The following is a 15,996-nucleotide window of genomic DNA, read 5'->3' as shown; positions in this document are numbered from 1 at the left end:
GTGTAAAATGTGTGAAAAAGTGTAATTTAGCAAAATTATGCAAAAAGAAAATATTATTAAATTGTGTGTATTTAGGATTCATAAAAGTTTAGCTATTAGATTAGCCTTAGCAAAACAAAGGAGTCTTTGATTTTATTTAAAGAAAAGGTGAACTCTATTTAACACGATACAGAATTTGAGATGTGCTGGAAATTACACTGTGATGGGATTTTACATGATTTTTAGAAAAAAATGACGAAAATGACATGAATCTCCTGTGATATATGCATATTCACTGTTGGACATTGTAAGTAGACAAATGAAACTTGAAATGAAAATGTGTGACTTTTAAATTTTTTTTTTTAGACTTAACATTCTAAAGTCCAAAATGCTAAAAGTGCCTGAAGTTGAAGAAACACCCATACGTGATATTTTTGTCTGAGAGTTTGTGTTGGTTTTAATTTGGTGTTTCGTGGCATAGCATGGCAATTAAATAGATTGGCTGAACCAACTTAGTGTAAGCAAAAAGTTCAACACACTTTTTTCAGGTCACTATGTGCGTTGAGATTTTTCTGTCTGTGAGTTTTTGTTGGTTTTAATTTGTGAGGAGAGGTGAGTGGCCGTGGCGTGGCGCAGCAGCCTCTAAAGTCTCTTATACTGAACGGATTGGCCGATTCGCTCCCCTAGTGTTGTGATAACGAGCTGCCTTCCTGCAGGGCTAACTGGACCCAGATGGGCCGAGGGGCCCGCGGAGAGATCCCGTTACGGTTACGGCCGCATAGCCCCCTCCCGCTGAGCCGTTTGATGTGTCATTGGTGGAGTAGAGTGAATAACGCGCTCTCCTCAATAAGCCACTTAATTGAAAAAAGACAGCGTAAAGGTTTGAGTGCGATATATGATCTCAGGCAGGTAACGGTTTGCGACTTTACTGCTGTCCAACACAGCAGACATATATTCAAACATGCACACATGATTATGTTTATGTCACATGAAGGAATGTGCACTTTCATCTACAGACACAGCAGTAGTTGTGTTTTTTTGGTTCTACTCACTACATGTCCTGATACACACCCATATTTACACAGAGGGTAAAAACAGGCCCCGTACCCCCCATGTTTGGGCTTTTAGAGTGAGATTGATCCTGTTCATGCAAGGATTTTATTAAAACACCTCTTCTCGTTTGTGCGTGCCTGCCGTGGAGTCCCACTTTACAAACACACACACCTCAGCTCTCAACGCACATTTGGGAATGATTAGCGGGCTACTGTACACCCAAGTTCTTTTGCAAGCTCAGACTCTCAAATTGTTTGAGCATTGATTGACTCTTTTTTTTTTTTTTTTTTTCAGCTTTGTGATAATAATAGCATGATGGTGCTACTTGATCTTAAAGGGATAGTTCACCAAAAATGAAAACTCTGTCATCATTTACACGCATGTTGTTTTACACGCATGATGATGGACTATGAAGGTAATTTTCTCATTATTATTGCAATGATATCTGGAGAACTTATCTGTGGACCTGACTTGATTTGTGTGGAATTATGTATGATATTTCCTTTTCTCTAGTACAATGATATATTTTTAATAAAGTTTCAGTGTTCAGTTTAAGGTGTTGGATGACATGACCAATTTTTGTACATACGTATTTGTAAAGCAGTGTCAGCTTAGCTGCATAAATAAACATTAATTAAACATCAATTATTAATAGGGCTGTCAATCGATTGGAAATCCAAATTATATGTTGAATATATTAAAATGATAAATATATATATAAAAAAAGATAATTCAGATAATTCAAAACACGTTGCAATTTTTATTGCAGACAAATAAATATTAATATGTGGCTTTAGAAGTCAATATATTGTTTGTTGTATGTCCATATCATTGAACTGAAGTCTGTGGCAGGGCACAGAGATCCAGTTTACTACTGAGCTCGTCAGTCTGTCCAGGGGATGTTCTCACAGGATGCGTTTTTGCGTTTCATCAGTGCTTTTTGTCTTGTTGGTTTATCTACACATGCATCAGATGAATGCTTTTGGAGTCTCATTTTGGCTGTGTCACATATTGTTGATTTTTTTGGCCATTGGTTCAAGTTTGGATCAAGTTAAACGTAGTTTGAAACTTTGAAAAGCGCGTCTTGAGACCCCTGCATTCTTTTTGTGCTGTGTCTAGATTATTTTTAACATTAGAGTATGTCCTGCTGTGTGAGGTTCAGTTTGTCCTGCCTGCTCTTGGTCAGTGTTCCTGTACAGTTGCTCTTTTTGCCCTCTAGGACAATTCCTTATTAGGGAATTAATGCACGATCAGGGGGCACAATTAATTGCGTTAATATTTTTAACGCATTATTTTTTATATAATTAATCACACTAAATTAACGCATTAAATTGACACCCCTAATTAATAAAAAAAGCATATTGTATAATAAATCTATTTTCTCTCTCTTCTCTAGGCTGAGTCAGCTCCTGATGGTCCTGATATGGGCTATGGCTCGTTCCATCAGCAGTACTGGTTGGATGATAGAATAGTTGCTGTGGGTGTTCTGGACATTTTGCCTTCCTGTGTGTCGTCTGTGTATCTCTACTACCACCCTGACTTCTCCTCACTCTCACTGGGCACCTACACTGCTCTCAGGTTTGTCTGTCTCTAAGCAAGAAGGGGTAGTTCATCCAAAAATTTAAATTCAGTCATCATTTACTCACCCTCATGTTGTTCCAGACTGTATGACTTTATTTTGTGGAATACAAAAGGAGATGTTAGGCAGAATGTTGACAGCCTCAGTCACCATTTACTTTCATTGTATGGGGGGGAAAAAAGATGCAATAAAAGTGAATGGTGACTGAAATCTGAAATTGATATTTCTACTATAATAAAACAGGGTACAATTAGCTCAATCAAGTAGTGGCACACCAGTCTACGCAAATGTTTGTAGAGGTAACACCAAAGAATTTACTGGAAAATGTGCGTAGACTTTTGTCCATCCAAAAACTTTTCAAAGAAACTTTAAGTCCTGCAAGTTCATCATCAGAAGTGCTCATTATATAAACATGCCACTTTGTGAACAGGACTTTACAAGGTCGTTTCCCAGTGGACTGATATAAACTGCACCCTGACACATGAAAATTACATAAAAAAAACAGCCAATAAGATTGCAGCCTGCCATTTTGGCGTTCAGTATACATCACACGGTCAGTGAATGGTGCATTGGATGTTCATTGGGCAGGCCGTCCGAGACTATTACTAGCACAGATCTCTAACCACTAAACTACACCAGCTCCCAACAAAAGTTGAATTGCAATAATGGTACACATTTTTTTCTTCTTATACAAAAAGAATGTTTGACAACTCTCTCTCTCTCTCTCTCTCTCTCTCTATATATACATAGTTTATTTTTTTATTAAAATCCTGCCAATTAAAATACTTTGATCACAAGTGAAGTTTTCTTCAAACACATATTTCATCTCACACATGCTTCTCACTGACACTTTTGTCCACTTGGTTAACAAGTACACAGACTTTTGGGAAATCTTTATTAGGGGCAGAATGGTTTGGTGTGGTGGAAATTACACAATAATAGGACAGTCGTAATTTTTTAAAAATGAATAGAAATCTTTTTCACACATTTTGAGATCATAGTTTTTAACTTAATGATTCACATTTTTTTAGTTTGTTTAAAATGGAAAGTCTGGGTCTGGGACAAGGCTAAAACAGTAAAATCTATACATAAAAGGCATTTAAAAATTAGGAAAATAAATTAAGGCCTGGTAAAAAGTTTCTAAGTCAGTTTTGATGTAATCTTCACATAACAAAAAGAGAAAAGTTGAAAGCTGTTTGTTTTAATAAAAATTTGCCCCTGGGACACGAAATTGGCCAAAGATAAGGAAACAAACATGTATAATAATTTTACATTGCAAAACAACTTAATATAAAAAATTTTTTATAATAAATAAAATGGTAAAAGTTTTTTTTTTTTTTTTTGGTAGATCTTTACAAAATAAAGCAGTCGCACCCACTCTTTCACTTGAAATGTCTACAATAACAGCCCTGCGTCTCCTGGTCTTTCACACATGTGTGTTTAAATATTTCAAATGGCATTCTCACCTGATTAGGTTACACTTTACAGGAGATGCCAGATGTGTGTGAGTGTGTTATAGTGAGATTTGGATGTCGGGGGCCCTCTGGAGCCTCATTTCTCACAGACAGAAGAATAAGAAGCAGGCTAGATGAGAAACAGCGAGAGAAAGCGTGATGGAGAAGTGTAGATTGTGCCTGGGGCTGTGTTGTGCCCTGAGCAGCTGGTGTCAAGCACGGGGTCAGTGTCTTTGTGCTGTTGTGTGTCATTGTGATTGAGTGAGACTGTCTGAGCACAGGATGAGACACTGTGCAGTAATGCGTCTCTATGCTCTGTATGTGGACGGCAGAAATAATTAAGAATGGCTAGTTAAAATAAACAAAACTTGTTTCCTGTGTAAACCAGGCGAGCTGAAAATTAATTTAGATTGTTAATTCTGTAAAAAAAAAAAAAAAAAAAAAACATTTCTTAAGGATATCTAGTGATTGTTTCCTCACAAAATCAATAATAATAAAAAAATGATCTTTGTTTTGCATATATAATTCAATTGAATATTCAACTCAACCCCCCAAACAAAATCAATGCATAAAAATGAAATCATGTTTTACATAAAGAATTCATTACAATATTTAATTGCATTTTTTTATTTCAAAATCAACTGGAAAAAATTAAATATTTGTTTTGTTTAAAAAATAATTTAAAGAAAAATGTATAAATAAAAAACATGAAATATTGTTTTGCATAAAAAAATTCAATTGAATATTTCCCCCCAAAATCAATTAATCATATTCAGTATAATATATATATATATATTTTAGAAGGGGATTTTAATCCCCTTTTCTCCCCAATTTGAAATGCCCAATTCCCACTACTTAGTAGCTCCTCGTGGTGGCGTGGTTACTCACCTCAATCCGGGTGGTGGAGGACAAGTCTCAGTTGCCTCCTCTTCTGAGACCGTCAATCCGTGCATCTTATCACGTGACTTGTTGTGCATGACACTGTGGAGACTCACAGCATGTGGAGGCTCATGCTACTCTTCACGATCCATGCACAACTTACCACGCGCCCCACTAAGAGCGAGAACCACTAATCGCCACGAGAAAGTTACCCCATGTGACTCTACCCTCCCTAGCAACCGGGCCAATTTGGTTGCTTAGGAGACCTGGCTGGTCACTCAGCACGCACTGGATTTGAACTTGTGACTCCAGGGATGGTAGTCCACGTCAATACTCGCTGAGCTACCTAGGCCCCCTAAAAAAAAATATTTTTGAAAATATTTTAATGCTGTTTTATGAAAATAATGTCAAAATGCAGCAAAAAAAAAAAAAAAAAAAAAATTGCCTCCATTTCTTAAATATTAATTTAAATCAGCATTAAATTAGATTAGATTTTTTCTTGACAGTAATTAAATTTGAGGGAAACATGCAGAAAATGTAGCAATGTAAACATTAATGGTCATGAAAATGGCTTCATTTGCTTTAAGCATAATAATAATGTTTTCTTTTTTTTTTTGTGAAATGCTTTGTCTTCAATATGACTTAAATAAGAGATTAACCATCTTAATCATCATCTCTGTCTTGCTTTTTAGGTAAAGTATCTAAACATTTTTAAAACAAGCAAGTTACATGAAAAGCAAATTTGCTTGTTTTAAACATGTTTCTTGTTTAAGCAAAAAAAAAAAAAAAAAAAAAAAAAAAACATTTTTTTACTGTATTGTCTTCCAGCCATTCTTTGCAATTTAGTGCAGATCTTGCTATATTGTGTGCATCTAGTTACACATTGTATTGTGTAGGCACAGGAAATCTCTTTTTTTTGTACATGGGCCATGTGCAGAGTGTGTCTTTTTGTGTGTGTGTTTGTGTGTGACATTAATATTAAGCAGGAATCTTGCCCGTAGTGAGCTCTGTGGTATAATTGGCTTGTGTAGGGGTGTCAGAGTGCTGAAGAGGAGATAATGGGGGCTTCAAACTGCTGCCAGCGCTGAGCGGGTGGGGACTGGGGTTCAAACCGAGGGAGGGGGGCTGCTACCCTTTTATTCTCTCACATTTTCTTTCTCCATCTTTTTTGTGAATGGGTTCCACAGCCTCTTATGCGTCTCTCATTCATAAAGAGCCAGGCTTTGTCACCAGGGGATGGGAACCCGGGAACCTGGCAGCGACCGCGTGACCTTCCAGCACCTCGCTGTTTGTCGTCACTTCTTTTTGCCTTCCCTCTCTTTCTCTCTCTCTGGCTTTATTTAATTTTCCACTACTTTTATTTTGTTTTGGCTGCTCTCTCTCTTCCTTTCCTTTTCCTGCAAGGAAAAAAAAATGTCTTCACCCACTAATTTTGGAGAAGATAGAGAGTTTGAGGCCTACAAAATACAGAAAGAGAGAGAGAAAGAAAAGAGGATTTATTTATGGAAAAGAGAAACACCTTTGTGCAGGGAATAAAACAAGAACTGAACATAGAGAGTGAGAGAGAGTGAGAGAGAGAGCTCATTGATTGTTTGCAGAAGGAAGTATAAATCTCCTTTTGAAAAACTTCCTTTTGTTTTTCTTCTCCACTTCCTCTTTATCCGCACTTCCAAATACATTTAAATGTTCCGTTTCTGCTGTAATCCATCTACAAAGAGCATACTGTATATGTGCATAAACAATCATAATAGTAGGATAATTTAGGGCTCTGTGTTTTCTTTAATTGCCATGAATCTCATTTTTAGAAATCAGAGAAAACAAATGAAACTTGTCAAGTTATATAAATGCTTTGATTGCAGCAAGTACATTTAACACATGAGAAATATTTAATAATAATAATAATAAAAATTTTTTTTTACTTTAGCAAACTTGTCATACTATAATTTCAATGTAATCTTTGATGTTAATACATTTCCTGGATTGAAAAAAATGACATCACAGTTTAGTTTACACATGCATAAATATATATAAATTAATTAAATTGTATAAGTACAGAAACAATGTCAAATTTTAAAGGGATAGTTCACCTAAAATTGAAAATGTTGATTTGTGCAAAAAAAAAAAAAATAATATATATATATATATATATATATATATATATATATATATATATATATATATATATATACACACACTATTTTTTACAGTTAAATATTTAAATATTTACATTTTAACAAAATGTATAGTTAAATAATAGACCTCAATGGAAATTATATATGCCTTCAACGTATTAACAAACTGTCTGTTTTTGTTCACTTTGCAGGGAGATCGCCTTCACCAGGCAGTTACAGAAGCAGTCGCCAAAACTTGCCTATTACTATCTGGGTTTCTACGTCCATTCCTGCCCCAAGATGCGCTATAAGGTACACTATGTCTCTTGTCCAAGTCATTGTTGTATTTACCCCCATCTCTGTTCATCTTTTGTTTGCCCTGGTCAGCATCATCTAACATTTTTGGAGTTACTCAGCGCTACTGAACTTTGATGTTGTATTAGTTTCGAAACACTTGAAAAAAACATTTTCCCTAAACTGCACTCTGTTTAATGTAAAGCAAAATGGCTTTCTTGGTGGTCCAAGTCAAGATCGATCCATCCACATCCTTAAATACTGTATTTCATAAGGCATTAGTATCTGTCCTCTCCATCACACTGCTGAGAAAATACGGGGCTCTATTTTTGTGAGTGATTTTTGCAAAGCGCAGCGCTGCGTGCAACAGCCATGCACTACGTCTTGTCCAATTTTTGTGAGATCGCGAATTTTAAGCACAATTTTCGTGCTAGCATAAAGCGCAAGTGGGCGTGGGTGGGAGTGTTTGTGCTATCTGTGGGTGTATTTGCGCAAACTGTGGGTGTATTGTATGTTAATGAAGTGGCACAAAGCGCAATTTGCTATTTTCCTGAGAAATAGATCACTGTGGTAAGACATTTCAAAAGCAGGTCTGTTGTCAGTGTAAAGTCTAAATTCAGTTTCTATATTTGCAGTTTGGAGATTCCACCAGCAGGTGATATAAAGTTCAAGTCCAAACTCTGAAAATATAGTGGAACATAAAATTTTGACACAGTTGTAGCCTATTATGTAACTAAAATGTATAAGATTTGTGTTAAACTATCTATAGGTCATGGTTTATTTTTCAAATATTATTATTGTTTATATTTACAGTAATCTAATTTATATTGGTATTTTTCCACCTGTTGTCATAGATTGATTTTTAAGTCACTGCAAAAGGGGCTAGTGGAAGTTGTTTGGAAGAATGTTTTGGATTTGGTATGATTTTTTTGGCCACTTTATTAATTTGTTTATATTTTCTTTGGTTTTTAGTGTAATTTGAATTTAGAAATATTTTTGGTTTAATTCGTGTTTCAATAAATGAATTACATTTTTCATAGTCAAAATCGACCGGTAGATGTGAAGTGCGTGCCAGTATAATCACTGTTAATACTACACTGCAAAAAAAAAAAAAAGATTTTCAAGACAAGTATTTTGAAGGTTTTTTTCAGTAAAATTATCTAAACATTCTTAAAACAAGATTTACTTTTTATTTGACAAGAAAACTTCCTTAAGATTTTAAGTCTTGTTTTGAAAGAAATCTAACCGAATCTAGTAAGATAAATGCTTAAAACAAGAACAATCTGTTTGAAAATGGGGTAAGAAAAATAAACTTTTCCACGTTTTCCATGCGTATAAAAGGAGCATGTCACTGTCATAGAAATATGCTTGAAATTCAACAAGGACACAGTTAATGTACAAAAGAGCATAAATCCTTCAAATTCATTGCATAAAGTCCATTTACAGTACCAACTTCTTATGGACTATATAATAGGATGCAATTTCGTCAAACCCAATTGTGCCTAGACTTAGCGCATGCTTGCACGAAAATACCAAAACTTAATAGCCATGCCCATGCCCATTGACTTTGGGCTTATGACTTAAAGCATAGCGTTGTGCTTAACCTAAGCGCTCTTAAAATTGGTCCCATAGATACATACTGTAGCTAGAGAAAGTTTGCAGTGGTTATATAATCAATGAGGTGGCTTGTGGGGGAATGTGTGTTTTCTGTTGGTGGAGGACCCATGGTGAGGTGAAGTAGACACCTGTTAAAGGTGTAAATTCTCTATTCCCCTCCCTTCCGCCAGCCTTGCACCTCTCCGCTTGGTTGCCGCTGTGATCTGTAACCCTCAGTACTGCTTCCCAAAGACTTTTCGTGGAATGATTGCAGTGCCATGCTTCTGTAAGCTTCATCTTCTGTTAGACCTATGTGATGTTGATTGTGAGTCATGTGGAATCCCCTAAAGGAGCTGTTCAAACTAAACACATTCTTCAGCTTAAAAACAGAAAAACAAATAGAACCGAGTGCAAGTGTCTCGAGACACGTTTTTAAAAGTTGAAGTACTTATAAACTTCACACTGCATCTAAAAAAACACTGCGCTCCTGCATGAGATCAGAGACAGTTTAGCAGAGATGGACCACTGCTATTAAAATAAATGGGAGAAATTGGAACACCTAATGGCCAAAGGATGTAGAAAAGAAAATCACCTTTTAGATACAGACATCGCCTGTCAGTCAACTCAAGAACACACATGCACATTAGCTGAACTTTATTTTTTTAGCATGATCTGAGCTAAAGAAGCACAATTTATGAGACCGTTGTTGTCAGATTGTACTGCTGATCTGAGCTAAAGAAGCACAATTTATGAGACCATTGTTGTCAGATTGTACTGCTGATTTTAAATATGTTTGTGGAATGGTATGGACCTCATCGGGCCATTAGAGCGGACAGCATGCGGACATGGCTTTGTGTTGGTTCTGGTGGACTACGCAACGCGATATCCGGAAGCAGTGCCTCTACGCAACATTTCAGCACGTAGTGTTGCGGAGGCACTCTTCAGAATCATATCCCGAGTGGGGATTCCGAAAGAAATCCTCACTGATCAAGGCACTACTTTCATATCACCTATACTACATGAGCTGTATGAATTATTGGGTATTAAATCGATTCGGACAAGCGTGTACCACCCACAAACGTACGGCTCGGTCAAGTGGTTTAATCAAACCTTGAAAAACATTGGGGCACATTGGGGCAGCTATCACAGGAGAATTTCTACAGGCTCAAGAACATCAATCCCGGCTGTATAACGGGGGGCTCGGCTACGGGAGTTTACACAGGGAGATAAAGTCATTGTATTACTACCAACATCAAGCTCTAAATTACTCACAAAGTGGCAAGGGCTCTTTGAGGTCACACGGCGAGTTGGGGAATTCGATTATGAGGTTAAGCGTACGGATAGAGGCGGAGCATGTCAGATTTACCACCTCAACCTCCTAAAACTATGTAGAGAGGTGGTCCCAGTGGCTTTGGCGATGGTTTGTCCCAGAGAGGGAGGAGCTTGGTCCGGAGGTGAGTTTAAAAATCACAGATCGAGTCATCCCGGTCGCCTGTGAAGACCACTTCTCACTGTCCCAAATCGCGGAGGTTGCCAATGTTTTCTCGCCTCTTCCCGGGCGTACGAATCTCATACAGCACCATATCAAAACGTCCCCAGGGGTAGTGGTACGCAGTCATCCCTACCGTTTACCTGATTACAAAAAAAAAGGTAGTGCGGGAGAAGTTGAGAACTATACTTGATATGGGGGTAATAGAATAATTCCACAGTGATTGGGCCAGTCCGGTAGTCTTAGTCCCTAAGGTGGGGTGGGTCCGGTTTTGTGTGGATTATAGAAAAGTGAACGCGGTGTCTAAATTTGATGCGTACCCAATGCCTCGCATTGACGAACTGCTCAATCGGTTGGGTGCGGCTCGTTTCTATTCGACACTGGATTTAACAAAGGGATGTTGGCAGATTCTCTTGACTCCCATATCCAGAGAAAAAACTGCCTTTTCCACTCTGTTCAGCTTAAGTGAATTTGTTACTCTTCTGTTCGGTTTGTTTGGGGCCCTGGCAACGTTTCAGCGACTCATGGACAAAGTACTTTGCCCACACGCTGCGTATGCCGCTATCTATAGCAATGATTGGCAGCAGTACATCCAGCATCTGATTGCTGTCCTGAGATCGCCGAGGCGGGCGGGACTCACGGCAAATCCGAAGAAGTGTGCATCTGGGCAGGTGGAAATATGGCATCTGGGCTTCCACTTGGGTCACGGACAAATGCATCCCCAAACTGATAAGACAGCAGCCATTGCGGCTTGTCTGAGGCCCAAGTCCAAAAAGGGGGTGAGACAGTTCCTGCAATTGGCTGGCTATTATCGGATGTTTGTGCCTAAATTTTCGGACGTCACCAGACTGATCTCACTAAAAAGTGAGCGCCAGACCCGGTCCAGTGGATGGAGCCATGCCAACAGGCTTTCTTACAAGTGAAAGCCGCACTCTGTGGCGGTCCACTGTTGCATTCCCCTGACTTCTCTCTCCTTTCTGTTTTACAGACGGATGCATCGGATAGGGGGTTGGGGGCTGTGCTGTCCCAGGTAGTGTTGGGGGAGGAGCGCCCCGTGCTGTACATTAGACGAAGGCTCTTGGTAAGAGAGACTAGGTACAGCACGATAGAAAAGGAGTGTCTGGCCATCAAGTGGGCGGTCCTCACTCTCCGGTACTACCTGCTTGGGAGGGCCTTCACCCTCTGTTTGGACCATGCTCCGCTCCAATGGCTCCACCGCATGAAGGATATTGAATATTTTATTGTTCATTTTATAAAATGAGGGACAAGTTTACTATTGATAGAGCTGAAGTTATATTTATACTTGGACTATTTCCTTTAAGTTGATTCGCTGAAGGACTTTTTTTGCTAGGCATATTTTTTATTATATAATGTTGCCATTGTCAACCAATTTTCAGATCATACAACGCTAAAAACTCAGATTTAAGACCAGATAGCTGTATTTTGGTGGAACATTTATTCTAACACAATGAAATGTGGAAAGCTAATATATTTGACTCTCCGTTGACCCAACAGCATCCTGCAGAATTCATCAACGCTATCTCAATATCACAATCACATGATTGCTTTTCAGCCCCTAAGCCTCTTGGTGTGGACAAGCCATGGAAAATGTCGAGCTATGCCTCCAGAGTTGGCGCTGTTAGCGCTCTCTTCAGCTGCTCAGCTTATGGAGGCTCTGACGCCATTAGCTGTTTCCACAATGTCTTCTAGAGCCTCAGACTTGGCTTGTAGTTGGTTTTCAGCATTTTTTAGGGACTTGGAGCCATGTTTGGTAGGCTGAAAGACTTTTCAGAATAGTGTTGAAGATGTCCAGCGGGAATTCAACGTAAGTACTTGCGCAGGTGCGGACGAGCATAGAGCGTAGGCCGTCGTTTGACTGAGACGAGGGAAATGTTGGGCAGCCGAACAGCTGATTCATATATGGAGAACAGAGATGGAAAGAGAGGAAAAGAATGTAAATAAAAGTGATGGGCTGGCCCAGAGCTGAAGATGAGGGAACAGATGCAGCTGTTGAAGATATTAGCAGTTGAGGAAGAGGTCAGTGCTACTGTAATTCTAGTCGTCACCTGAGAGAATCTCAGACACTCCGTGATGCCGAACATTGTTGATTCTTGTGTGTCTCGTCATTGACGTTAAAGCTGCCGTCATAAATTTCGTTGCTTTCATATCATATTTTAAGTCGTAGGGGACTTTCTTCAAACAACGACTTAAGCTTTGTCTGTTCCTCAAACGTTTGTGGTTCTCTTTTATGGTACCTTTATGGTGCTTTTTTGTCCTTATTGGAGCTCAAGAGTCCCAGTCTCCTTCATGAATAAGAGCACTCTAGAGATTCTTTGAAACATCTTCTTTTGTGTTCCATGCAAGACATTCATTCCAGTTTGGAATGACATGAGAGTGAGTAAATGATGGCAGAATTTTCACTTTTGGGTGAACTAACCCTTTAACACCTTAGCAAAAATGTTCAATAGCAAGTTGAAGGGGATTTTGACAAATAACACATTCTAGTGCTAAAAAAAAGCTAGATGCAGCCCCACGAATAGAGAAGAACGCAGGTGTCTTGAGACCCATTTTTAACAGTTTAAGTTCTTTAACTTGACAACGTCTAAAAAACGCAATTGAACATTATCCCATATTCAGATTGAAGACGTCCATCTAGTGCATGTTCACATAGAAAAAAATTAAAAAGCAGTGCTGGCGGAGGCAAAAACACTTTCGGTTTGCGTCCACTTGCACACTTTTTTAATTGTTTTTTTTTTTTTTTTTTACAAGTAAACATGCACTAAACCAATGTTTTTGGCTGTTGTGCCGTGTCTTTGTTTTTTCAGTGTTTCATGCAGGAGCTTCATGTTTTTAAGATGTCATAGTAAGTAAAAAAAAACATTAACGTTGAAAGATGCATCTCATGACACCTTTATTCCATTCCATTTGTTGTGCGGAGTTGTAGCCTTATTTAACGCAAGAACGCATTTGGTCTGAACGGTGCCTTATTCATCCATCCTCTCGTTTTTGCGCTATCATATTATCTACAACAGTCTGTTATCTGTTCAACACTCTTAAGAAATTGTATTACATAATTTCTCCTGTTTCAAACCTATGAGTATCTCTGCAATGCGGCGAGTGTATTGCCAGTGGGCATCTTAATTTGCTAGCTGTCTGTCTGTGTGTCTCTGCACTGCAGTACTGTGCTAGTCTACTGAAACTTGTAGCATTCACCCCTTTCAGCCTTAGAGTGCACAGTTGTGCTTATAAGCTTATCTTTATCCCTTACAGAATCTGCAGATTTTTAATCCTTTTTTTTTTAATAAGGGGGAGAAAAAAAAATACTTTTTTTGTCCTGCCCTGATGAAGTTATTCGACAGATATATACATCTACATTCTACAAGACAAAATAGTAATTGAAATTACACCAAATAATCCTGCTCAAAAGTTTACACATCCATAGTTTGTTCACCCAAAAATTATGCCATCATTTACTCACCTTTATGTTATTCCAAAACCTTATTACTTTCTTGCTTTCCATGGAAAACAAAAGGAGATGTTAGGCAGAATGTTAGACTCTGTCAACATTAACTTCCATTGTATAGGGGAAAAATGCAATAAAAGTGATTGGTGACTTAGATTAAAGACATTTCTGGCATGCATTTGTGTCATATGCATTTGGAACAACATGAGGATGAGTAAATAATGACAGATTTTTAAACTATCCCCAAGTTATTTTGTCCTTTGGAATATATTTGTTATATGTGTTGTGCTTCTTCAGGTCAGTACTAAATAATAATAAAAAAATAAATAAAATAATTTTAAGCCTTATTTTTAAAGAAATGTTCAGGATTAATGTCTGTAAACAGCATTTGTGGTATAATGTTGATTACCACGAAAAATGTTTTGACTCACCCCTTGTTTATAAAAGAAAAAGCAATAATTGCGGATACAGTAAGGCACAGTAGTTATATCCACTACCAATCCCGGTAGTGGATATAACATTACATAGATAAGGTTAGTAAGCAATTTTATCACGCTGAAGTAATGTTAACACATAATGTTTACGTCTTGTTGCTATACTTTTGAAAAAGTGTGTATTTTAGAGTTTATAAACTCACCTCATTCACTTCTGTTGTACAGTAAGTGCCTTACTGTAACCATGATTTTTGCATTTTTTTAAATAAGGTGAGTTGAAATCATTTTTTGTGGAAATCAACATAATGCCACAAATGCTATTGACTGAGCTTAACTTGTATTGAACCTAGAACATTCCATTAGGCTTTTATGTCTCCTTTTTTTAAATGCTGAACATCTTACAGATTTTGCTAGGGTTATATAAACGGAATAGCATCTGCAGTCCTGGAAGTTGTTTGTGTCTCTTTCTTTCAGTCTGGAGTTGAGTTCTGCAGAGTTGTGCGTGTGGAATATTGAATAGACCTCAGTTGGAGCCCAGCTCGCCCTCTTATGTATGAGTAATCTTTCCCTGAACAGCTCTCAGATCAGAAGATGAGTGCCACTCACACGTCTCATTCACGGCTTGCCATTGTGCACTGGGAAATTAGTTTTGGGTTGAGAAGGTTGCCTGTTTTTCACCTACACCCAAAATGCACTTTTTTCAGATTGCTTATTAACGCAAAGGCATATGACATTATTTTGGCTGTGTTGTTTCGCGATGGCCCCCTTCCCTCCGGGCCCTGCACTTCTGATAAAAGCACAGCACCCACTGGGTCTTGTCAAAGCCCCCACCGATTGCTCACACCAGAGCGCTGCTGACAGCCTTTTAGAGCTGAAATCCATTGCATTTGTGCGGCTCGCTCCTTTTCAGATGGGGAACACTCTGAACCCCTCACTGTGACTATTGGCAAAGCACGGGCACTCTCACAGCAGCATTTATGTCTATTCTAGAGTGATTACTAGGGTTGGGAATTGAGAACCGTTCCACTTTTCTTTTTTTTTTTAAATACCAGAACCATTTGATTTTTTTGACTTTCGGTTCCTTTTACGGTTCCTGAACGTGCATTTTTTTTTTTTTTTTTTTTTTTTTTTTGCCAATGTAGACGAAACACCATATTCAAATACTTTGACAGTGTTTCCTGCAGCTCGCTTACTGAATGCACCTTTAAGAATTAAGTATTTAAAGGAATGTTTTGGGTTCAAAACTAATTAAGCTCAATCAACAGCAGTTTTTGCATAATGTTGATTACCACAGAAAACAATTTCAACTCATACCTCATTTATTTAAAAGAAGCAAAAACCATGGCACTTATAATGGAAGTGAATAGGGCCAGTCCATAAACATTAAAAGAAAACATACCGTTTCAAAAGTATAGCCACAAGACATAAACATATACATGTTAACATGATTTTAGTGTGATGAAATCATTTACAGGGTTTATCGACGTTGCATCCTCCTGGCAACGAAGTTATAACTTTAGACTTATAGGGTTAGTTAGTGATTTTTTTTTTACCCTGAAGTCATGTTAATCTTTTGGCTATACTTTAAAAAAAGTTTGTATTTTTATTTGTATAGACTGGCCCCATTGACTTCCATTGTAAGTGCCTCACTGTAAACACGATTTT

The 15,996-nt window shown here is 38.0% G+C and overlaps 1 protein-coding gene across 4 annotated transcripts in view; it reads left to right on the top strand.

The window, feature by feature from the left end:
* Positions 1 to 15,996, top strand: part of LOC127413537 (arginyl-tRNA--protein transferase 1-like) — a 132,991-nt gene that overhangs the window by 77,867 nt on the left and 39,128 nt on the right. For all 4 annotated transcript variants that reach the window (XM_051650769.1, XM_051650770.1, XM_051650766.1 and 1 more), the window contains 2 exons: positions 2,429 to 2,610; positions 7,268 to 7,367. In XM_051650769.1, coding sequence (XP_051506729.1) covers positions 2,429 to 2,610; positions 7,268 to 7,367 — 282 coding nt within the window. The remainder of the gene's footprint in view (positions 1 to 2,428; positions 2,611 to 7,267; positions 7,368 to 15,996) is intronic.

This window comes from Myxocyprinus asiaticus, chromosome 23 (assembly GCF_019703515.2).
Source record: "Myxocyprinus asiaticus isolate MX2 ecotype Aquarium Trade chromosome 23, UBuf_Myxa_2, whole genome shotgun sequence".
NCBI lineage: Eukaryota > Metazoa > Chordata > Actinopteri > Cypriniformes > Catostomidae > Myxocyprinus > Myxocyprinus asiaticus.
Note: the sequence above shows the minus strand (reverse complement) of the source record. Positions and strands in the feature narration are given on the sequence as shown.